At 44.2% G+C, this 25,000-nt stretch overlaps 1 protein-coding gene across 4 annotated transcripts in view; it reads left to right on the top strand.

Moving 5' to 3' along the window:
- The first annotated feature begins 2,749 nt into the window (after positions 1-2,749).
- Positions 2,750-25,000, top strand: part of LOC118964568 (uncharacterized) — a 26,591-nt gene continuing 4,340 nt past the window's right edge. For 2 of the 4 annotated variants that reach the window (XM_036976901.2, XM_090233944.1), the window contains exons 1-10: positions 6,921-7,597; positions 7,803-7,886; positions 16,908-17,141; positions 17,240-17,399; positions 17,772-18,274; positions 18,485-18,598; positions 18,827-18,919; positions 20,096-20,167; positions 23,198-23,284; positions 24,877-25,000. The exon at positions 24,877-25,000 is cut by the window's right edge and continues 37 nt beyond it. In XM_036976901.2, coding sequence (XP_036832796.2) covers positions 7,031-7,597; positions 7,803-7,886; positions 16,908-17,141; positions 17,240-17,399; positions 17,772-18,274; positions 18,485-18,598; positions 18,827-18,919; positions 20,096-20,167; positions 23,198-23,284; positions 24,877-25,000 — 2,038 coding nt within the window. In that variant the 5' untranslated portion in view covers positions 6,921-7,030. Of the gene's footprint in view, positions 3,327-6,920; positions 7,598-7,802; positions 7,887-16,907; positions 17,142-17,239; positions 17,400-17,771; positions 18,275-18,484; positions 18,599-18,826; positions 18,920-20,095; positions 20,168-23,197; positions 23,285-24,876 lie in introns of those variants that run through there. The other 2 variants (XM_090233945.1, XM_090233946.1) reach the window with 2 other exon arrangements.

Raw genomic sequence — 25,000 nt, 5'->3', positions numbered from 1 at the left:
AACCGAGGACAGATTGTTTAACCAATCAGCATTATGATGACCCCTGACCCATAAAGAGTGTGTCTGGAAATGATGACTGTACTGTTAGCTTTGGCTGAGACAGACAGACGCTAGGCTAGCTGTTGTGTTTAGCTCTGTTACAGAACCCTTATTCTGTACTATAACCCCGTTTTCAATACACATTTTCAGAGGCATATACCAGTATATAGTACAGTACATATACACATTTACATCATCTGCCACTAAACTAGGTTGTTGTTGATCAACCCAATTTTCAGCTATTGGAACATTTAGTGACATGAGTAGATTTTTTTTAAGGAGATGGCAGGATAGGAGCAAAAGCAGGGAGATAAAGTAGAGTTTATTTAAGGAGAACAGAATTCTGAACTCCTTTTGTATTTGTTTTGTATTATTTATGATATACACAGGCCCCGTGCTGGGATTGAATAGGGATCCCCACCCCATTACTTGTACTGAGCTCACTAGAGTGGTAGACTGTTCACCATGACCAGGTAAGAGACCAATGTTAAATCAGTCAACAGAGACAACACGTGAATATGAAAGTATTAAAGTAGCTTAGCGGATGGCCTCGTCTGTGAAGGGTTACCCCCAGAGCCAGATGCTGGCTTGGCAAGTAGCCCTTTGGTGGGCAGCTGGCATGGAAACCACCCATCCCGCTGAGAGTGAGAGGTTCTGATTACGGGACTTCAGCTGGTGGCGGTGGGTGGGGAGGTGGTGGGTCGACGGTAACACGTGCTGCAAGACAGCGAGAGAGAAAAGGGGTAAGCAATCATTTAAATACATCACAAGCTGTACGCCCATTGTTGAGAGGAGAGCAAGCTGATCATCGTACAGGGATTCCCATAGGTTATTTAGCAAGAGTGGTGAGGTTCCATTATTCTATTACATTTATATTTCATTTATTCACTTTTCCCCCAAACAATTACAAACATACACATACGAACCACAACGTACAGACGCACACAAACATCGAATACACCCCAACGGCCCACCCACATGTTCATACCCCTATCTCCAGTGCCTGCATTATTGTTCGCCACATGGCCTCAAATTATACCATTTAGTTTTTCTCTGTTGTCCATGCATTTTTAATATTTAAATAATCAATCATTTGATTTTATCATTGTGTTAATGATGGCAGATTGATTCATTTCCAGGTGTTAAGAATACATTTCTTCAAGATGAATCATTCTGCTGTGCTCATTGATTATAGGGTAAAGGTGATTGACATTCCGCACGTGGCTAATTGATAGTAAAGGAGGAGTGACATAATGCTGTGCTGTTGACGAGAACATTTGTAAACATCACAGATATAAATTCCTGCTGTGCCCATGATAAAGGATGTGATGTGAATTATGTTGTAGCCTACTACTGAATCAAAGTAGAATGTGAGGATAATCATTCAGACCAGCCTTACTGATTGAACTTACGTTAACTACATTAGTAGACTACGTCTGTAATAGTTGATGAATATCTTAAAAGGATAGTTCACACACAATATCCCAATTTCCACGTGTTTTCTACTTAACTTTCAACTACCATTTATTTGATCAATTTATCTTGATAACACTGCCCGTGATACGATCTCTCTGTAACAGGTTCACCATGGGGAGAGAAGGCCTGCTATTCATCTTATTTCTGCTGCTTCCACTGGCCTTGGTGTGGGAAGAACCCCAACCCTCAACTCAATCAGTGATCTCAGTAATATTGAGTTTGGCCACCACTTCCCACGTCGCGGCTTATATCTGCGCTACTTCATCACCCACAAGCCAGTTGTGGATAACAACGATGTACCAATGCATACCAGACAGGGGAGACACGGGCTTCCATTTCTACAGTAACTTTGAAAGGGTGTTTCCACCGCTACAAGATCAAAACCTACATTACAGGCTTACTATGCTGTTTTTCATGGTTCGGGCTAGGCCCTTCTAGATGATTCTGTGCTTCCAACTTGGTGGCAGCAATATGGGGAAGGCCCTTTCCTGTTTCAGCATGACAATGCCCCCGTACACAAAGCGAGGTCAATACAGAAATGGTTTGTCGAGGTCGGTGTAGAAGAACTTGACTGGCCTGCACATAGTCCTGACCTCAACCTCATCAAACACCATTGGGTTGAATTGGAACAGCAACTGTGAGCCAGGCCTAATCATCCAACATCAGTGCCCAACCTCACTAATGCTTTTGTGGCTGAATGGAAGCAAGTCCCTTCAGCAATGTTCCAACATCTAGTGGAAAGCCTTCCCAGAAGAGGGGAGACCATTATTGCAGCAATGGGGGGACCAACTCCATATTAACGCCCATGATTTTGGAATGAGATGTTTGACATGCAGGTGTCCACATACTTTTGGTCATGTAGTATATATGTCTACCATGTCCATCCGACCTGGGAGCCAGGCTCGATTCTTTCTGAATAAATTATTACGAACCGTCTGCAAAGACAATTCCCCTGGGAACGCTGAAAGAGATCCATGTTCTTTTTCATTTCTTGTCAGTGAGTTCACAACCTCAAATCTACACAGAACTAGTTAGCTTGTCTTGAATAGTACAGATGTAAGATCTTAATTTGATAACTCTTTTGTTGCCAAGACTTGATTTGCCTTAACCAAAAATGTATCAACCCCTAAAAAATTGTCCATTAATTATAATCCATATGAAATTTCAATTTCCAGTTGTTGCAGGATTATTTTCCTGCATAGAAAAACTTGCTTGAGTTATGTTGTTCTGTCTGTCTGTGTGAGAATGAACAACAACAGTCTAAATGGCTCAGCAGGGAGTTCTACTAGACCAGGACCAGTTCTGTTGTTCTGTCTGTCTGGATCTACTGAAGGAGCCGGTGGCTATTCCCTTTGGACACAGTTACTGTAGAAGTTGTATTGAGGGCTACTGGGATCAGGACGATCAGGGCATCTACAGTTGTCCTCAGTGCAATCAGACCTTCACTCCAAGGCCTACTCTGAGGAAAAATAACATGTTGGCTGAGGTGGTGGAGACACTGAAGAAGACAGGACTCCAGGCTGCTCCCCCTGCTCTGTGCTATGTTGGACCTGGAGATGTGGCGTGTGATTTCTGCACTGGGACCAGAAAGCAGAAAGCCCTCATGTCCTGTCTGGTGTGTCTGGTGTCTTACTGTGAGACTCACCTCCAGCCTCACTATGATGTTCCTGGACTAAAGAAACACAAGCTGGTCAAAGCCACCGCACAACTACAGGAGAAGATCTGCTCTCATCATGACAAACTGCTGGAGGTTTACTGTCGTACCGATCAACAGTGGATCTCGTATCAATGTATGATGGATGAACATAAAGGTAATGATACAGTGTCAGCTGCAGCAGAGAGGTGTAACGCTCGTCGTCGTAAGGAATAGTGGACCAAAGCGCAGCATGATAAGTGTTCATGATTTTATTCATCAAAGAAACACTCAAACAAAAGTAACAAAATGAAAAGCGAACAGTTCTGTCAGGTAACAGAGACTAAACAGAAAATAACTACCCACAAAAACCTTGTGGGGAAAAGCTACCTAAGTATGATTCCCAATCAGAGACAACGATAGACAGCTGTCCCTGATTGAGAACCATACCCGGCCAAAACAAAGAAATACAAAAACATAGAAAAGGGAACATAGAATGCCCACCCAAATCACACCCTGACCAAACCAAAAGAGAGACATAAAAAGCTCTAAGGTCAAAAGGACTGAGATACAGGTTAGACCAGAACAACTCTAAACATAGAATTTAAGACACATTAGGAAGACTGTTTTAATAAGAGAGATAATAAGTAACATTGTTCAAATAAAATTGATCCAAGCAGATGAAATATGAAAGTGAAATCTGAGTTATGAGCATTTGAAACCCCATTATCATTCTGAATGCTCTTTTATCAGTTCAAAGTTCAGTCTCTCTAATATATGTTGTGTATTGTAAAAACCATAATCATTCAATCAATTATGTGCTGTGGTGACTGAGTAGGAACTGTGTGCTGTGGTGACTGTGTAGTAACTGTGTGCTGTGGTGACTGAGTAGGAACTGTGTGCTGTGGTGACTGTGTAGTAACTGTGTGCTGTGGTGACTGAGTAGGAACTGTGTGCTGTGGTGAATGTGTAGTAACTGTGTGCTGTGGTGACTGTGTCGGAACTGTGTGCTGTGGTGACTGTGTCGGAACTGTGTGCTGTGGTGACTGTGTCGGAACTGTGTGCTGTGGTGACTGTGTCGGAACTGTGTGCTGTGGGGAATGTGTAGTAACTGTGTGCTGTGGTGACTGTGTCGGAACTGTGTGCTGTGGTGACTGTGTAGGAACTGTGTGCTGTGGTGACTGTGTAGGAACTGTGTGGTCACTATTTTCTGTGGTGAATGTGTAGGAACTGTGTGCTGTGGTGACTGTGTAGTAACTGTGTAGTCACTATTTGCTGTGGTGAATGCGTAGTAACTGTGTAGTCACTATTTGCTGTGGTGAATGCGTAGTAACTGTGTGCTGTGGTGACTGTGTCGGAACTGTGTGCTGTGGTGACTGTGTCGGAACTGTGTGCTGTGGGGAATGTGTAGTAACTATGTGCTGTGGTGACTGTCTAGGAACTGTGTGCTGTGGTGACTGTGTAGGAACTGTGTGCTGTGGTGAATGTGTAGTAACTGTGTGGTCACTATTTGCTGTGGTGAATGTGTAGTAACTGTGTGCTGTGGTGACTGTGTCGGAACTGTGTGCTGTGGTGACTGTGTAGGAACTGTGTGCTGTGGTGACTGTGTAGTAACTATGTGCTGTGGTGACTGTCTAGGAACTGTGTGCTGTGGTGACTGTGTAGGAACTGTGTGCTGTGGTGAATGTGTAGTAACTGTGTGGTCACTATTTGCTGTGGTGACTGTGTAGGAACTGTGTGCTGTGGTGACTGTGTAGTAACTGTGTGCTATGGTAACTGTGTAGTAACTATGTGCTGTGGTGAATGTGTAGTAACTGTGTGCTATGGTAACTGTGTAGTCACTATGTGCTGTGGTGAATGTGTAGTCACTATGTGCTATGGTGAATGTGTAGTCACTATGTGCTGTGGTGACTGTGTCGGAACTGTGTGCTGTGGGGAATGTGTAGTAACTGTGTGCTGTGGTGACTGTGTCGGAACTGTGTGCTGTGGTGACTGTGTAGGAACTGTGTGCTGTGGTGACTGTGTAGTAACTATGTGCTGTGGTGACTGTGTAGGAACTGTGTGCTGTGGTGACTGTGTAGGAACTGTGTGCTGTGGTGAATGTGTAGTAACTGTGTGGTGACTATTTGCTGTGGTGACTGTGTAGGAACTGTGTGCTGTGGTGACTGTGTAGTAACTGTGTGCTATGGTAACTGTGTAGTAACTGTGTGCTGTGGTGACTGTGTAGTAACTGTGTGCTGTGGTGACTGTGTAGGAACTGTGTGGTCACTATTTGCTGTGGTGAATGTGTAGGAACTGTGTGCTGTGGTGACTGTGTAGTAACTGTGTAGTCACTATTTGCTGTGGTGAATGTGTAGTAACTGTGTAGTCACTATTTGCTGTGGTGAATGTGTAGTAACTGTGTGCTGTGGTGACTGTGTCGGAACTGTGTGCTGTGGTGACTGTGTCGGAACTGTGTGCTGTGGGGAATGTGTAGTAACTGTGTGCTGTGGTGACTGTGTCGGAACTGTGTGATGTGGTGACTGTGTAGGAACTGTGTGCTGTGGTGACTGTGTAGTAACTATGTGCTGTGGTGACTGTGTAGGAACTGTGTGCTGTGGTGACTGTGTAGGAACTGTGTGCTGTGGTGAATGTGTAGTAACTGTGTGGTCACTATTTGCTGTGGTGACTGTGTAGGAACTGTGTGCTGTGGTGACTGTGTAGTAACTGTGTGCTATGGTAACTGTGTAGTAACTGTGTGCTGTGGTGACTGTGTAGTAACTGTGTGCTATGGTAACTGTGTAGTCACTATGTGCTGTGGTGAATGTGTAGTCATAATGTGCTATGGTGAATGTGTAGTCACTATGTGCTGTGGTGACTGTGTCGGAACTGTGTGCTGTGGGGAATGTGTAGTAACTGTGTGCTGTGGTGACTGTGTCGGAACTGTGTGCTGTGGTGACTGTGTAGGAACTGTGTGCTGTGGTGACTGTGTAGTAACTATGTGCTGTGGTGACTGTGTAGGAACTGTGTGCTGTGGTGACTGTGTAGGAACTGTGTGCTGTGGTGAATGTGTAGTAACTGTGTGGTCACTATTTGCTGTGGTGACTGTGTAGGAACTGTGTGCTGTGGTGACTGTGTAGTAACTGTGTGCTATGGTAACTGTGTAGTAACTGTGTGCTGTGGTGAATGTGTAGTAACTGTGTGCTATGGTAACTGTGTAGTCACTATGTGCTGTGGTGAATGTGTAGTCACTATGTGCTATGGTGAATGTGTAGTCACTATGTGCTGTGGTGAATGTGTAGTCACTATGTGCTGTGGTGAATGTGTAGTCACTATGTGCTGTGGTGAATGTGTAGTCACTATGTGCTCTGGTGAATGTGTAGTCACTATGTGCTGTGGTGAATGTGTAGTCACTATGTGCTGTGGTGAATGTGTAGTCACTATGTGCTGTGGTGAATGTGTAGTCACTATGTGCTGTGGTGAATGTGTAGTCACTATGTGCTGTGGTGAATGTGTAGTCACTATGTGCTGTGGTGAATGTGTAGTCACTATGTGCTGTGGTGAATGTGTAGTCACTATGTGCTGTGGTGAATGTGTAGTCACTATGTGCTGTGGTGAATGTGTAGTCACTATGTGCTGTGGTGAATGTGTAGTCACTATGTGCTGTGGTGAATGTGTAGTCACTATGTGCTGTGGTGACTGTGTAGGAACTGTAAGTGGATCTTGTTTTCCCTCTCTCTCATTTCTCTCTCTCTCCCCTCCTCCCTCTGTTTCTTTAACTACACCCTAGCATAACCAGGAAGTCCCTTCCCCTTCCACAAATTCTCTTCTGGGGAAACGAAACTGATCTGAGTTTCTCTGTCTGTCTGTCTGTCTGTGTGAGAGTGAACAACAACAGTCTAAATGGCTGACCAGTTCTGTTGTTCTGTCTGTCTGGATCTACTGAAGGAGCCGGTGGCTATTCCCTGTGGACATAGTTACTGTAGAAGTTGTATTGAGGGCTACTGTGATCAGGACGATCAGGGCATCTACAGTTGTCCTCAGTGCAGACAGACGTTCACTCCAAGGCCTACTCTGAGGAAAAATAACATGTTGGCTGAGGTGGTGGAGACACTGAAGAAGACAGGACTCCAGGCTGCTCCCCCTGCTCTGTGCTATGTTGGACCTGGAGATGTGGCGTGTGATTTCTGCACTGGGACCAGAAAGCAGAAAGCCCTCATGTCCTGTCTGGTGTGTCTGGTGTCTTACTGTGAGACTCACCTCCAGCCTCACTATGATGTTCCTGGACTAAAGAAACACAAGCTGGTCAAAGCCACCGCACAACTACAGGAGAAGATCTGCTCTCATCATGACAAAGTGCTGGAGGTTTACTGTCGTACCGATCAACAGTGCATCTGCTATCATTGTGTGATGGATAAACATAAAGGCCATGATACAGTGTCAGCTGCAACAGAGAGGACTGAGATACAGGTAAGACCAGAACAACTTGTTTGCTAAGTGATTGACAGGTTATGAAGGTGAGAAAATGGGTTGAGATGGCTGGCCTTTTTTAACAAACAACATAGATCATAGTTTTCCAAAGGGACTTTCTCAACATTCATCTCTATCCTGTTAGTTACTGTGACTTATTGGACACATAAAACTTGGTAGCTCAATAAAGAGTGTTTCTCCACAGAGTCAGCTGGGGATGAGTCAGCAGAATGTCCAGGAGAGAGAGAAGGTGCTGAAGGAGATCCAACATGCTGTGGAGTCTCTTAAGGTGACTATTATTATTGACCAGAAGAGATGCACCATTTCACTTCCCAGTTAAGTGAGAGAGAGAGAGCGAGAGAGAGAGAGAGTTTTGAGTTTAAAATCATCTTTATTGGGTCTGGGAACCCACAACACAAGAAAAACTAATACAAAACCATAGTTACACATTAATTAAAAACACAACACCAAATCCTCCTCCACAGTAACTAAACACAACAGACTCTGATTACCCCATATACTCAAACAGATCAATATTGTTAACCAGTTTGTAATAGGCAAACTCAACCCTCAGTCTCGCTGCCAACATTCCCTCCAGCATTCCCACCACATCCACAGACCCCTGTCCCCCAATACTGTTCTTTCGGGTCTTCCATATTGCTAATTTAGCTGCCCCTAACACAAAATTAAGCAAAATAACTATACCCCTTCGACTAAACCTGTACTTTATCCCAAATATAAACAGTTGGGAAGAGAAAACCTCTCCCAAAGCACCAAGAAGTGATCAGGTCAATCATCCCGACCATCCTGGGTCACTGTAAAAACAGATGTGCCAGAGTTTCAGACTCAGCACAGAATGGACACCCTTCCCCAACTGTCGGATCCAGATATACCAGATGCATATTGGTGGCTATGGCTCCATGTATTATCCTCCATTGTAGGTCAGCTGTCCTCTTTTCAATAGGCAGTTTGTATAAAGACCGCCAACAGCCTTTTGGGGATGCACCTGAGCCCAACACGGCAGGTAGCCTAGTGGTTAGAGCGTTGGACTTGTAACCGAAAGGTTGCAAGATCAAATCCCTGAGCTGACAGGGTAAAAATCTGTCACTCTGCCCCTGAACAAGGCAGTTAACTCACTGTTCCTAGGCCGTCATTGAAAATAAGAATTTATTGACTTGCCTAGTTAAATAAAAATAAAACACACCCGCCCACCTTGTCAATTTTACCCCATCCAGGGAAGAGGAATGGGACACTTTTACACAAATTTTATACATGGCCTTCTTTCCCACAACCTTGAAGTCCCCCAGCTCCGGGGTCCTGAAGGAAAGCAGCATCCCCATGTCCTCCTCGAAGTCCCCCGCCTCAGCATTAACAATCAGTGCAGGGAACACATAATCCAGACCCTCCGTCCTCCTCGAAGTCCCCTGCCGCAGAACTAACAATAGGTGCAGGGAACACATAATATAGACCCTCCGTCCTCCTCTAATGCCCCCACCGCAGCACTAACGATCAGTGCAGGGAACACATAATCCAGACCCTCCTTCCACCGATCAGAATTGGAAGTGTCACATACTGCAGATGAAGTACTGGCAAGGAATCACAGACCTCATCAACGACCTTCCTCAGTAAGCGAGATGATCGGATCCCTGCTCTTTCTCCCAGCTCCTCCAACGATCTGCTCCTGCTCCGCATCAGATGACCCAGCTTAGTACACCCCACAGCTAACAAGCATGAACGTAGGCTGGCTGAACCCAGAGCACGAGACTGGATGTCAGTGTTGTAAAAAAGATGCTCTTCAAAAAGCCACATCCCTGGAGGTGTGCCGGCCTTACGGGACTTGACAAGAACTCTCCAAGCCTGCATAACAGACTCATAAGATGGAGTCAGACCAGACAAATCAACCCCTCCAGCTTAAAGAGAAAAAGGTGCTTATCTAAGCCCAAACAGCCCGCTCTCCTCATCAATGTATAGGCTGTTGTCGACCCAGCTAGAACCGTCACTGTACAACAGTCTCTGGGCTGCTTGAACTGGGAAAGACATGATCCTGGAAGGCTGTAAAATCATTAATCTGTGCCACAGGGTAGAGGCAGCAAGATTATTAGCTACCAGGACCCTTTCCCTATAAGACAGCTGGGGTAGAACCCATTTCCACATCGACGATCTGGCACACACCTTCTCCACTACACCCTCCCAGTTCTTTTCTGAAATACATCAGAGCCTAGAAAAAAAACAAAGTCTTCATCCCATCTCTGCCCCACTGAAGCTCCCCTGGTAACCGTGGAGCGGACCCAGTCTGAAGCTCCCCTGGTACCCGTGGAGCAGACCCAGTCTGAAGCCCCCCTGGTAACCGTGGAGCGGACCCCGTCTGAAGCCCCCCTGGTAACCGTGGAGCAGACCCAGTCTGAAGCCCCCCTGGTAACCGTGGAGCGGACCCAGTCTGAAGCCCCCCTGGTAACCGTGGAGCAGACCCAGTCTGAAGCCCCCCTGGTAACCGTGGAGCAGACCCAGTCTGAAGCCTCCCTGGTAACCGTGGAGCGGATCCAGTCTGAAGCCCCCCTGGTACCCGTGGAGCAGACCCAGTCTGAAGCCCCCCTGGTAACCGTGGAGCGGACCCAGTCTGAAGCCCCCCTGGTAACCGTGGAGCGGACCCAGTCTGAAGCCCCCCTTGTAACCGTGGAGCGGACCCCGTCTGAAGCTGACCTGCCCACAGCGATTCACTCTTTTCCCAATTAACTCTAGCTGAGGAGGCCCCCTCATACACCTTTAAAGCGTTTGAGAGAACCTTAACATCCTCACCCCCTATAATAAAAACTGTCAAATCATCTGCATACGCAGACAGCGCTATCGTGGGACCCTTCATTACTCCTGGCCCAGAGAAACCAGTAAGCCTCGCTCTTAAAAAACAAAGCATTGGTTAACTGCCCTGAAAATGGGCATCCCTGCCTGTTGCCCCTTTGGACGGGGATGGGGGAACTCAAACCACCCCCCACCTTCACCATACACAAGGCCCCAGCATACAGTAAACTCATCCAAGACAAAAAACATCCTCAAACCCAAAGGTTTTCATTGTCTTGAAAAAGTACTGGTGGTCCACACGGTCAAAAGCCTTCTCCTGATCCAAAAAAAGTAAACCCACATTCACATCAGACAGTTTACAAATGTCTAAACCATCTCTTATTAGAAACAAGTTATCAACAACAGAGAGGTCAGGTACACAGTAAGACTGGTCCTTGTGGACCAACAGCCCCAGATACTCTTTCAACCTGTTTGAGAGACATTTAGATAACATTTTATATTCTGTGCACAGCAATGCAACAGGTCGCCAATTTTTTATATTAACCAAATCCCCCTTTTCTGGCAACAATGAAAGCACAGCACGTTGACAGGATACAGGAAGAGAACCCTCATGAAAAGATTCACACACCACTTCAAAAAAATCCTCCCCAATAGACCCCCAAAAGTGCTTATAGAACTCAGATGGTAAACCATCGATGCCAAAGGCTCGGCCTGTTGAGAGCTGCATAACTGCTGTGGACAGCTCCTGCAGAATAAAGTCAGAGTCCAAAGCAACTCACTGCTCTGGTCCCAATTGAGGAAGACCGTGTAACAACTGTTTAGTACACAAAGAATCACAATCCTGCGCCTTATAGAGGGCAGAGTAAAAATTCACGGCATGTTGGTGCATTTCACTGTCATCCGTGGTCATCTTCCCATCAGGGAGACGAAGGCAGACCATCTGTTTACGTTGTATTGTCGACTGTCCTAGGTTTTCAAAAAAGCGCTAGGAGCATCCATATCCTTGAGGGTAGAAAAACGAGACCTAATCAAGGCACCCTTCACTCTTTCATGTAAAAACGACCTCAGTTCATGTCTCTTGTCCTGTAAGTTCATAACTAGTCCAGGGTCATTCTGAGTGAGCAACTTCAACTCAATAGATTTGATGTCCTGTTCAAGGGCCCTGATAGTCTCTTTAACTACAATACGAGACAGGGCAGTATACTGTTGACAAAACAATCAATCGTATGTGGGCCTTCCCAACCTACCACCATTGTCTCAAGGACTCAAAATTCCCTTTTATAAGCCTCCATTTTTCCCAAAACAACAAAAACCTTTCACAAAACATGACATCATGTAACAACTTAGCAATAGAATACCAATAAGGTGAGGACCTTTGTGGACAAGTGAATACAGTGCCTTGCGAAAGTATTCGGCCCCCTTGAACTTTGCGACCTTTTGCCACATTTCAGGCTTCAAACATAAAGATATAAAACTGTATTTTTTGTGAAGAATCAACAACAAGTGGGACACAATCATGAAGTGGAACAACATTTATTGGATATTTCAAACTTTTTTAACAAATCAAAAACTGAAAAATTGGGCGTGCAAAATTATTCAGCCCCTTTACTTTCAGTGCAGCAAACTCTATCCAGAAGTTCAGTGAGGATCTCTGAATGATCCAATGATGACCTAAATGACTAATGATGATAAATACAATCCAAATGTCTGTAATCAAGTCTCCGTATAAATGCACCTGCACTGTGATAGTCTCAGAGGTCCGTTAAAAGCGCAGAGAGCATCATGAAGAACAAGGAACACACCAGGCAGGTCCGAGATACTGTTGTGAAGAAGTTTAAAGCCGGATTTTGATACAAAAAGATTTCCCAAGCTTTTAACATCCCAAGGAGCACTGTGCAAGCGATAATATTGAAATGGAAGGAGTATCAGACCACTGCAAATCTACCAAGACCTGGCCGTCCCTCTAAACTTTCAGCTCATACAAGGAGAAGACTGATCAGAGATGCAGCCTAGAGGCCCATGATCACTCTGGATGAACTGCAGAGATCTACAGCTGAGGTGGGAGACTCTGTCCATAGGACAACAATCAGTTGTATATTGCACAAATCTGGCCTTTATGGAAGAGTGGCAAGAAGAAAGCCATTTCTTAAAGATATCCATAAAAAGTGTCGTTTAAAGTTTGCCACAAGCCACCTGGGAGACACACCAAACATGTGGAAGAAGGTGCTCTGGTCAGATGAAACCAAAATTGAACTTTTTGGCAACAATGCAAAATGTTATGTTTGGCGTAAAAGCAACACAGCTCATCACCCTGAACACACCATCCCCACTGTCAAACATGGTGGTGGCAGCATCGTGGTTTGGGCCTGCTTTTCTTCAGCAGGGACAGGGAAGATGGTGAAAATTGATGGGAAGATGGATGGAGCCAAATACAGGACCATTCTGGAAGAAAACCTGATGGAGTCTGCAAAAGACCTGAGACTGGGACGGAGATTTGTCTTCCAACAAGACAATGATCCAAAACATAAAGCAAAATCTACAATGGAATGGTTCAAAAATAAACATATCCAGGTGTTAGAATGGCCAAGTCAAAGTCCAGACCTGAATCCAATCGAGAATCTGTGGAAAGAACTGAAAACTGCTGTTCACAAATGCTCTCCATCCAACCTCACTGAGCTCGAGCTGTTTTGCAAGGAGGAATGGGAAAAAATGTCAGTCTCTCGATGTGCAAAACTGATAGAGACATACCCCAAGCGACTTACAGCTGTAATCGCAGCAAAAGGTGGCGCTACAAAGTATTAACTTAAGGGGGCTGAATAATTTTGCACGCTCAATTTTTCAGTTTTTGATTTGTTAAAAAAGTTTGAAATATCCAATAAATGTCATTCCACTTCATGATTGTGTCCCACTTGTTGTTGATTCTTCACAAAAAAATACAGTTTTATATCTTTATGTTTGAAGCCTGAAATGTGGCAAAAGGTTGCAAAGTTCAAGGGGGCCGAATACTTTCGCAAGGCACTGTATCAACAGTAACAATACGGTGATCAGAGAAACCCACAGGAGTAATATCACACCTTCCAACCCTACTACAGTAGTGATCAGATACATACAACCTGTCTAACCTTCCAACCCTACTACAGTAGTGCTCAGATACATACAACCTGTCTAACCTTCCAACCCTACTACAGTAGTGCTCAGATACATAAAACCTGTCTAACCTTCCAACCCTACTACAGTAGTGATCAGATACATACAACCTGTCTAACCTTCCAGCCCTACTACAGTAGTGTTGAGATACATACAACCTGTCTAACATTCCAACCCTACTACAGTAGTGATCAGATACGTACAACCTGTCTAACCTTCCAACCCTACTACAGTAGTGATTAGATACAAACAACCTGTCTAACCTTCCAACCCTACTACAGTAGTGCTCAGATACATACAACCTGTCTAACCTTCCAACCCTACTACAGTAGTGATCAGATACATACAACCTGTCTAACCTTCCAACCCTACTACAGTAGTGATCAGATACAAACAACATGTCTAACCTTCCAACCCTACTACAGTAGTGATCAGATACATACAACCTGTCTAACCTTGCTGCACTGACACGATTAACTTTTAACCATGTGTACTGCTTAACTGTTGCATTCCTTACTCTCCACACATCAGAAAGCTCAAACTCAGTTAATAAACCAGACAGACAAGTTGCTGACAGCAGATGAGGTTCTTCAGCAGTGCGGTCAACAGTAAACTCCACTGTAAAATTCCAGTCCCCCCCTAAAACCATACACCCCTCTCGGTCACACTGTCTTAAGGTTTCCTTTATTTGATCAAATACAGCAATACGCTCTGTACCCTCATTAGGAGCATAAAAACATTTTTTAATTAAAAAATAAAACACAACATCCGCCTTGACCAATTAAACCCGACCGACCGTTGACAATCTCTGTTGTAGATACCACAGTCACCCCTAAGCCTGAGGAAAACAAGATTGCCACCCCAGCACTGAAATTAGTACCATGACTGAGTGTATCCCACCACATACCCCAGTGAACCTCATTAGCCTCATCACTATGTATCTCCTGTAGAAAAACTACATGAAGCCTTTTCTGTTTTATTACTTCTAATACCCAAACCCTCTTATTCCTGTCCCTTCCCCCATTAATATTGACAGAACCTACCCTTAGTACCTCCATATAGAAAAGAGAAAGGAAAAGCAGAAGAAACCACAGAGAAACCAAAGAGAAAAAAGAGGCATGATCATCATCATTGTTTTAATTTTCTCTTAACCTTACCACGTTTCCCACTACCTTTTGCTGCCGTAACAGCAGTAACAAATTTCCTCAAGTGAAAACACTTCTTCTCACTCAGCTGGTCTAACCCCACCTTCTTCTGTAACATCACAGCTGACCTCACAAATCTAGCAACATCAAAAAAATCTGCCAATTTGACAGATTTCCCAAAAGTCTGATCCAGGAACCCATTTACCTCCTCTAAATTGTAAATTGAGTCGATACCAGCTGCTATCTTATCAATAGAGATATCCATATCCTTCTCCTGATCCTCCTCAGCTGAGGCCACAGACCCCTGACTCCCCTCTACCACATCCCTCTCAACACCCCCCACTTGCACCCCATCACTCGTACCAGGCATCTCCTCCAGGTGGGGAGACTAGCCACACCCGAACCCCCTCCTGTACCACATTACTCATAGTGGACATCTCCTCCACTATCTGGGAGACTAGCCCCACATGAACCCCCTCCTGTACCCCATCACTCATAGTGGGCATCTCCTCCACTACCTGGGAGATTAGCTCCACATGAACCCCCTCCTGTACCCCGTCACTCATAGTGGGTATCTCCTCCACTACCTGGGAGATTAGCTCCACATGAACCCCCTCCTGTACCCCAGCACTCGTACTGGACAACTCCTCACCAGTCTGAGGAAATAGCTCTTCAGATCTGTCCTTACCTTCTACAACAATATTTTTCTGCTGCATAACATTCCCTTCTGGTGCAAGTTGCAACTCCGTGCCCTCAACACGGACAACTTGTTCCTCAGCAACATGCTGCTCTACCGCTGTCGGCCCACTTCTCCCTACATCAGTGGGCCCAGGCATTACGAGGACCACCTGCGCCCCTCCCTCCGCCTTCTCCCTTTTCGGGCAAGCATGTCGCTTATGGCCACCATCACCACACTCAGAACACCGTTGACTACCCGTATTAACATGAGCCATATACAATCTGTTGTCATACTTGACTTTAAACAATAACTACAAAGTCTGCTCCGGTGAGTCCAAAAACATAAACACCTGTCGCCGAAACGACATAACCTGTTTCAAAGCCGGGTGTTTGCAACCCAACGGGACAATCTTAATTGAACTTGCAAACTTCCCAAACCGCAATAACTCGCGCTCCAACAGCTCATTGGGAATAAACGGCGGTACATTTGAAATCGTTACCCTTGTTGACAGAGAAAAAAGAGGCGTAACTTGAATAAACATTCCTTTAAGAAGTACACCATGCTCAACCATACGATCAACAAGACGCTCTTCTTTAAGAAGTACACCATGCTCAACCATATGATCAACAAGACACTCTTCTTTAAGAAGTACACCATGCTCAACCATACGATCAACAAGACACTCTTCTTTAAGAAGTACACCATGCTCAACCATATGATCAACAAGACACTCTTCTTTAAGAAGTACACCATGCTCAACCATACGATCAACAAGACACTCTTCATTAAGAAGTACACCATGCTCAACCATACGATCAACAAGACACTCTTCTTTAAGAAGTACACCATGCTCAACCATACGATCAACAAGACACTCTTCTTTAAGAAGTACACCATGCTCAACCATACGATCAACCAGACACTCTTCTTTAAGAAAAACCACCACATCTTTATTAATCCATGACGCATAAGCAACATTCTCTCCTACAGCGACCAGAAACTCCTCCACAGTGACAGTAGCTTCAGTAACACACCTAAAGCCATGCCGAAGTGACAGGCACGGCGTCCCCATGTGGGTCGCCATCCCCGCCAAAGCCAGGGTAATTTCAACACGAAAAACAATATACTTAATTCTACCACAACAACTAAATAACAATTATGATAACCTTAATCATGCAGGGGAAGAACGAAAAAAGACACCACCAAGAAAATAAAAACCAGGATATCTAACTCTACACAGCACTCACTCATACAATTCCCTCTCTCTCTCTCTCTCTCTCTCTCTCTCTCTCTCTCTCTCTCTCTCTCTCTCTCTCTCTCTCTCTCTCCCTCTCTCTCTCTCTCTCTCCCCCCCTCTCTCTCTCTCTCTCTCTCTCTCTCTCTCTCTCTCCCTCTCTCTCTCTCTCTCTCTCTCTCTCTCCCTCTCTCTCTCTCTCTCTCCATCTCTCTCCCTCTCTCTCTCTCCCTCTCTCTCTCTCTCTCTCTCTCTCTCTCTCTCTCTCTCTCTCTCTCCCTCTCTCTCTCCCTCTCACTCTCCTAACAGCGTTCTGCAAATGCAGCAGTGGATGACAGTGAGAGGATCTTTACTGAACTGATCCGCTCCATGGAGGAAAGGCGCTCTGAGGTGAAGGAGCTGATCAGAGCTCAGGAGAAGGCTGAAGTGAGTCGTGCTGAAGGTCTACTTGAGCCACTGAAACAGGAGATAGTTGAGTTGAGGAGGAGAGATGCTGAGCTGGAGAAACTCTCACACACAGAGGATCACATCCATTTCCTTCAGGTGACTATACCGCCTTGTTAGGCCTATACATGATATGAATATGAAGTTACAGTAATGTAAATCTCTCTCTCTATCTCTCTCTCTCTCTCTCTGTCCAGAGTTATCAATCTCTCTCCAGTCCCAGTGTATCTTCAGACTTGCCCAGCATCATTGTCTGTCCTCTTCAGTACTTTGGAGATGTGAATAAGTCCGTGTCTGAGCTGAGAGTGAAAGTAGAAGACCTCCTTAAAGGAGAATGGACCAAGATCTCCACTACAGGTGGGTTGGAAATACTAAATCTGCGAGTTATACAGGTGTCCGAAATCTGATCTTTTGCCCAATTATTTGTCTTTTGACCAATCAGATCATATCAGATCGTTTGCCAATAATTGTGCAAAAGATTGGAATTGTGCTGTCTGTGTTAATGAAGACCTTTACTTAAATAGAAAATCTATTACCTTTCTTAACTATTGAATTAACTATTTATTTCATGTTACCGCTGCTCACAAACCACATTTCCCTCTGGGGACAATTCAAGTTTGATCGACTGATTATAATAACATCAACTTATTCTTATTGAAGGTCCTACAGCTATCAAATACAGCATCAAATTGTCATCCTGTGTCCTCCTGTCTCTCTGTCTCTCTCTAGGGATAGCATGTCATAACAACCACAGCTCCCAGACGAAAGCTGCTCTGCAGCAAGACGACCCCATGGAGGACAAGGACAGGGGTCAGGAGGTCAAACGCCGCGAGATCCCTGTTGGAAACTTGGTCGACGTTGACAACACTCCGGTCGCCAAATCACTGCACGGAGACAGTGAGAGAGAAAGGGATGGAGAAAGGAAGAAAGAGGAAGAAAGACAGAAACATAAGGAAATGGAAAGTGAGAAAAAGAGGGATGGCGGGAGGGAAGTTGAAATGGATGGAGCAAGGGTAGGAGAGAGGGATGGAACAACTGAAAGAGAGATGGAGGGGGTGAGGGAAGAAGCGATGGATATAGGGTGGGAAAGCAAGAGGGATGGAACAAGAGGAGTGAGGGGTGAGGAGGAGAAGAGGTCGTGCTGCTATCTCTCTCAGCTGAAGAAAGTCCCTGAGTGTCACAAGGAGCTGGAGCCACTGTCCTTCAGCAGAACTCACAACGTCCTCATAGATGTAAGACTCTCTGGCATCGCTCTGTCTGGTCTGAATAACTGTGGTGTCTTTCTTTGTTTGTGATTATGGAGAGAATGAGGAGGAGGAGGTAGAGTGAAATATATTTTTTAAAGCGTCTGAGAGTGAACAGGATCTTTACACCAGAAAATGTGTATTGAAATCATTGCTGTCTCTAACAGATCATTCATGTCTGTCTACCTCCCTATTCAGGTGAATGAGTTCCACCATAAAAGGACATTGAAACCTCATTTTGGACGTCATGTGTGGCACAGTGACTTTGTTAAGATGCCCTGCTCACCAGAAAGCCTCATGAAGACTGGATGGGTGTGTTCATTGATTCATTCATTTACTGTTTAATTTATACATTATTTGTCGATTGTTTGTTTGATTGGTTAATTGATTGATTGGTTTGGTTTGGTGGCTGAATTATTGATTTGTTAGTTGGTTGAGTTGAGTGGTAAGGTTGTTGATTGGTTAGTTGTTTGATTGGTCAGTTGCTTGAATGGTTAGTTGGTTGATTGGTTAGTTGGTTGATTGATTGACTTTTCCCAGGTAACCAGCTCTGAGCGAAGTCGGTGGGAGGTGGTCTCTAAACAGCTGGAGAGTCTGGCCAAGAAGACCACTGCATCAGTGGGTGACGTAGAGGTACGACACACACACACACACGCCTCCATTATCCTAACAATTCCTAACAGGCCTCCATTATCATAACATTTCCTAACACGCCTCCATTATCCTAACATTTCCTAACACGCCTCCATTATCATAACATTTCCTAACATGCCTCCATTATCCTAACATTTCCTAACACGCCTCCATTATCCTAACATTTCCTAACACGCCTCCAATATCATAACATTTCCTAACACACCTCCATTATCATAACATTTCCTAAAATGAATCCATCATCCTAACATGCCTCCATCATCCTAACATTTCCTAACACACCTCCATTATCATAACATTTCCTAACATGAATCCATCATCCTAACATGCCTCCATCATCCTAACATTTCCTAACACACCTCCATTATCATAACATTTCCTAAAATGAATCCATCATCCTAACATTTCCTAACACGCCTCCATTATCCTAACATTTCCTAACATTAATCCATCATCCTAACATTTCCTAACATGCCTCCATCATCCTAACATTTCCTAACACGCCTTCATTATCCTAACATTTCCTAACACGCCTCCATCATCCTAATATTTCCTAACATGAATCCATCATCCTAACATTTCCTGACATGCCTCCATTATCCTAACATTTCCTAACATGCCTCCATTATCCTAACATTTCCTAACACGCCTCCATTATCCTAACATTTCCTAACATGAATCCATCATCCTAACATTTCCTAACACGCCTCCATCATCCTAACATTTCCTAACATGAATCCATCATCCTAACATTTCCTAACATGAATCCATCATCCTAACATTTCCTAACATGCCTCCATTATCCTAACATTTCCTAACATGCCTCCATTATCCTAACATTTCCTAACACGCCTCCATTATCCTAACATTTCCTAACATGAATCCATCATCCTAACATTTCCTAACACGCCTTCATTATCCTAACATTTCCTAACACGCCTCCATCATCCTAACATTTCCTAACATGAATCCATCATCCTAACATTTCCTAACATGCCTCCATTATCCTAACATTTCCTAACATGCCTCCATTATCCTAACATTTCCTAACATGCCCCCTCAGGTTAACCTGGGTTTGGGTTAACAGTTAAGGTAGGGGTTAGCATGTTTGACCAGTACTGTTTAACAATGATCTACATGTTTCTCTCCACTTAGAAAGCCATAAAGAAATACAACCCAAAATATGAAGATCAATGGTCCTTTGATGCCCTGCATACCTTTGTTAAGGTCAGTTACCACTTCACTGTGAATGAACTCTAGTGGTGTTAAAACAGCCCTTAGGAAGGTGTTATTCCTAATAATTCCCGGGTTCGAGGGCCTTATTGCTTTTGTAAAACGGTTACCAACAAAGACGAATGACATGTTTTCATTGAAAAAGTTATTTTAATAAGTAAATGTGTTTTATTTCATTTTTCCACCAGACATTATAGTGCGGGCAAAATCCAGTTAGTTCTGAGATTCTGAAGTTGCTTACCAAACAAGCTGGTCGTCCAATCCAAATGTTCTAAGCAAAAAGGTTGCCATGAAGGCTAGCTACTTCTCCTTTGCTAGCTAACCAACTAAGGCCTAGATTCAATCAGATGTTTTGGTGGTGTCGGAGGTGGAACTGGGTTGAAGCCATCAAATTGGTGAGCAACTGCTCTTGTGGTCATTGTCACACCCATCTTACTCGCATTCAGAACGAGAAAGTGTAGTCTGTATGGTAACAATTACGCTCAAACTGAAAAATCATTCAACAAAATGTTTTGGATTTCTATTATCCTAATTGAAGTGTAGATTACATCTCACATATTCCAGTGTTCTAAGTTGTAAACAAGGCTGCTTGGGATTGCAACCTGATCTCAGTGTATTTCGTATTATTCTGTAGGTAAATCCAAGACACTCCATTTAGTATGATATGTTACGTTTCATATGGTATGTATTCATTTGTGGATGTCCTTCACCCATTTTGTATCAAATCAAATTTTAATTGTCACATACATCAGTTGTAAACTGTAAAATGCTTACTTTACAAGCCCTTAACATACAATGCAGTTTCAAGAAAAAATAAGGGTAAGAAAATATTGACTAAATAAACTAAAGTAAAAAAATAAAAGTGCAACAATAAAAGAACAATAACGAGGCTATATACAGGGAGTACCGGTCCCGAGTAAATGTGCCAATTACAGGTTAGTCGAGGTAATTGAGGTAATATGTACCTGTAGGAAGGGGTAAAGTGACTATGCAAACAGCGATTAGCAGCAGTGTAAAAAGGGTGGCGATTTGTGCAAATAGTCCGGGTAGACATTGGATTAGCTGTTAAGCAGTCTTATGGCTTGGGGGTGGAAGCTGCTAAGAAGCCTTTTGGTCCGAGACTTGGTGCCCAGTACCGCTTGCCATGCGGTAGCAGAGAGAACAGTCTATGACTTGGGTGGCTGGAGTCTTTGGCAATTTGTAGGGCCTTCCTCTGACACCGCCCGGTATGGAGGTCCTGGATAGCAGGAAGCTTTACCCAGGTGATGTACTGGGCCGTACGCACTATCCTCTGTAGCGCCTTGCAGTCGGAGGACGAGTAGTTGCCATACCAGGTGGTGATGCTCTCAATGGTGCAGCTCTAGAACTTTTTGAGGATATGAGGGCCCATGACAAATCTTTTCAGTCTCCTGAGGGGGAATAAGTGTTGTTGTACCCTCTTCACGACTGTCTTGGTGTGCATGGACCATGATAGTTTGTTGGTGGTGTGGACACCAAGGAACTTGAAGCTCTCAACCTGCTCCACTACAGCCCCGTCGATGAGAATGGGGGCATGCTCGGCCCTCATTTTCCTGTATTCCACGATCATCTCTTTTGTCTTGATCACGTTGTGGGAGAGGTTGTTGTCTTGGCACCACATGGCCAGGTCTCTGACCTACTCCTTATAGGCTGTCTCATCATTGTCGTGATCAGACCTACCACCGTTGTGTCTTCGTCAAACTTAATGATGGTGTTGGAGTTGTGCTTGGCCACGCAGTCATGGGTGAACAGGGAGTACAGGAGGGGACTGAGCATGCACCCCTGAGGGGCCCCAGTGTTGAGGATCAGAGGGGCAGATGTGTTATTGCCTACTCTTGCCACCTGGGGGCGGCTCGTCAGGAAGTCCAGGATCAAGTTGCAGAGGGAGTTGTTTCGTCCCAGGGTCCTTAGCTTAGTGATGAGCTTTGAGGGTACTATGGTGTTGAACACTGAGCTGTAGTCAATGAATACTACAATATCATATATACTGTATGTTACAAATTACAATTCTTATTAAATTTGACAAATTTTCAAAACGTACAATATGTTATGAATTTTCAAGACATATGATATGTTACGAATTCTAGCTAGGTGGCTAGGTGTTGTTAGCTAGCTCGCTAACATTAGCTAGGCTAGGGGTTAGGGTTAAGTTTAGGTGCAGGGTTAGCTAAAGTTGTCCGTGATGAGATTTGAACTCGCAACCTTTGGGTTGCTAGATGTTCTCATTATACGCACACCCATGCACCCTGACCAACCACCCTACTTTCGTTTTTGTAACATAACTTATCATACTAAATGGTTGACTCTGATTTACATACAGAACAATACGAAATGCTCTTCACTTAATGTGACTCCATGCAGCCATTGTCAATGTCCTTTTTAGGTATAATGCAAGGAACAACTTGTGCATTAGACAGCTCTAACGCAGTTCCACCTCCGACACTGTCAAAATAACCATTATGCGGATGTCGGCTAAAGTGGATCTGATTGACTAGAGTGCTAAAGCTAACACACAATCACATCAAGCAGCTGAAATTACAGCCAATTATGTCAATTTTCATTTTTGTTTTACATTTGTTTCTATTGCCATTTATTTTGATATATCCATTATAATGATGCTGATAAATGAATTGGCCTGGATCAGAGAAGCTGAGAAGTCTCGTCATGTTCATTCTCTCTATGGCACAGTGGAGATCTCTAAAAGATGCTACTTTGTTGCACAAGTTGGAGAGGCAGGCAGCAAGGTTAAGACAAACCACAGCTGTTGAAAACTAAATGCTAGCTAGTAGCATGGGAAAATAATGTCTTGATACTTTTTTCCATGGGAGATGAAGTTTATAAATTGCCTGGCTGGGCTGTGGGACAGTGGATGTACATTGATATTTCAAAAGGAACAGGTATTACCCGGGGATTGGGGTGAATAACTCCCTGCAATCAACAAATCAGCATCCAGGACCAAAACAACCCCTTTACAATGATATATTCTCCTTTCCCTCTCTCCTCTAGAAATCACCCAAAGAAGAGAAATACTACACGTCTGTTTTTCCTAAGATAGCAGAGCTGGCCTCCAGCCTGCCTCGCTATATCAAGAAGGTAACAACATAGGAACTGAATGATGTACTATGGTACAGAGTTAGAATTCTATGTAGGGTACAGAGTTAGTGTACTATGTAGGGTACAGAGTTAGTGTACTATGTAGGGTACAGAGGTAGTGTACTATGTAGGGTACAGAGTTAGTGTACTATGTAGGGTACAGAGTTAGTGTACTATGTAGGGTACAGAGGTAGTGTACTATGTAGGGCACAGAGATAGTGTACTATGTAGGGTACAGAGAGTGTACTATGTAGGGTACAGAGATAGTGTACTATGCAGGGTACAGAGGTAGTGTACTATGTAGGGTACAGAGAGTGTACTATGTAGGGTACAGAGATAGTGTACTATGTAGGGTACAGAGGTAGTGTACTATGCAGGGTACAGAGTTAGTGTACTATGTAGGGTACAGAGAGTGTACGATGTATGGTGCAGAGAGTGTACTATGTAGGGTACAGAGTTAGTGTACTATGTAGGGTACAGAGGTAGTGTACTATGTAGGGTACAGAGTTAGTGTACTATGTAGGGTACAGAGTTAGTGTACTATGTAGGGTACAGAGGTAGTGTACTATGTAGGGCACAGAGATAGTGTACTATGTAGGGTACAGAGAGTGTACTATGTAGGGTACAGAGATAGTGTACTATGCAGGGTACAGAGGTAGTGTACTATGTAGGGTACAGAGAGTGTACTATGTAGGGTACAGAGATAGTGTACTATGTAGGGTACAGAGGTAGTGTACTATGCAGGGTACAGAGTTAGTGTACTATGTAGGGTACAGAGAGGGTGCGATGTATGGTGCTGAGAGTGTACTATGTATGGTACAGAGATAGTGTACTTGGTAGGGTACAGAGAGTGTACTATGTAGGGTACAGAGGTAGTGTACTATGTAGGGTACAGAGAGTGTACTATGTAGTGTACTATGTAGGGTACAGAGATAGTGTACTATGTAGGGTACAGAGATAGTGTACTATGTAGTGTACAAAGTTAGTGTACTATGTAGGGTACAGAGGTAGTGTGCTATGTAAGGTACAGAGTTAGTATACTATGTAGGGTACAGAGATAGTGTACTATGTAGGGTACAGAGGTTGTGTACTATGTAGGGTACAGAGATATTGTACTATGTTACAGAGGTAGTATACTATGTAGGGTACATAGGTAGTGTAATATGTAGTGTACAGAGGTAGTGTACTATGTAGGGTACAGAGGTACCATACTATGTAGGGTACAGAGATAGTGTACTATGTAGGGTAGAGAGGTAGTGTACTATGGTACAGAGGTAGTGTACTATGTAGGGTACAGAGTTAGTGTACTATGTAGGGTACAGAGGTAGTATACTATGTAGGGTACAGAAGTAGTGTACTATGTAGGGTACAGAGTTAGTGTACGATGTAGGGTACAGAGGTAGTGTACTTTGTAGGGTACATAGTTAGTGTACTCTGTAGGGTACAGAGATAGTGTACTATGTAGGGTACAGAGGTAGTGCACCATGTAGGTTGCAGATTGTACAGGTACTGAATGTGTGTTCTCTACTCAGTATGTTAAGTGTGTGTGTGTGTGTGTGTGTGTGTGTGTGTGTGTGTGTGTGTGTGTGTAGGCTATCCCTCTACTCAAGAAGGGCCAGACTCAGGCCATCACGTTGTCCCAGAGTCAGATAGCTTGTCTGCTGGCCAACGCCTTCTACTGCACCTTCCCCCACCGCAACTCTCCCAACCCCAGAG

Source organism: Oncorhynchus mykiss, chromosome 5 (assembly GCF_057628025.1).
Source record: "Oncorhynchus mykiss isolate SJ-2025 chromosome 5, ASM5762802v1, whole genome shotgun sequence".
Lineage (NCBI taxonomy): Eukaryota > Metazoa > Chordata > Actinopteri > Salmoniformes > Salmonidae > Oncorhynchus > Oncorhynchus mykiss.
This window is presented reverse-complemented; position numbering and strand designations above follow the sequence as displayed.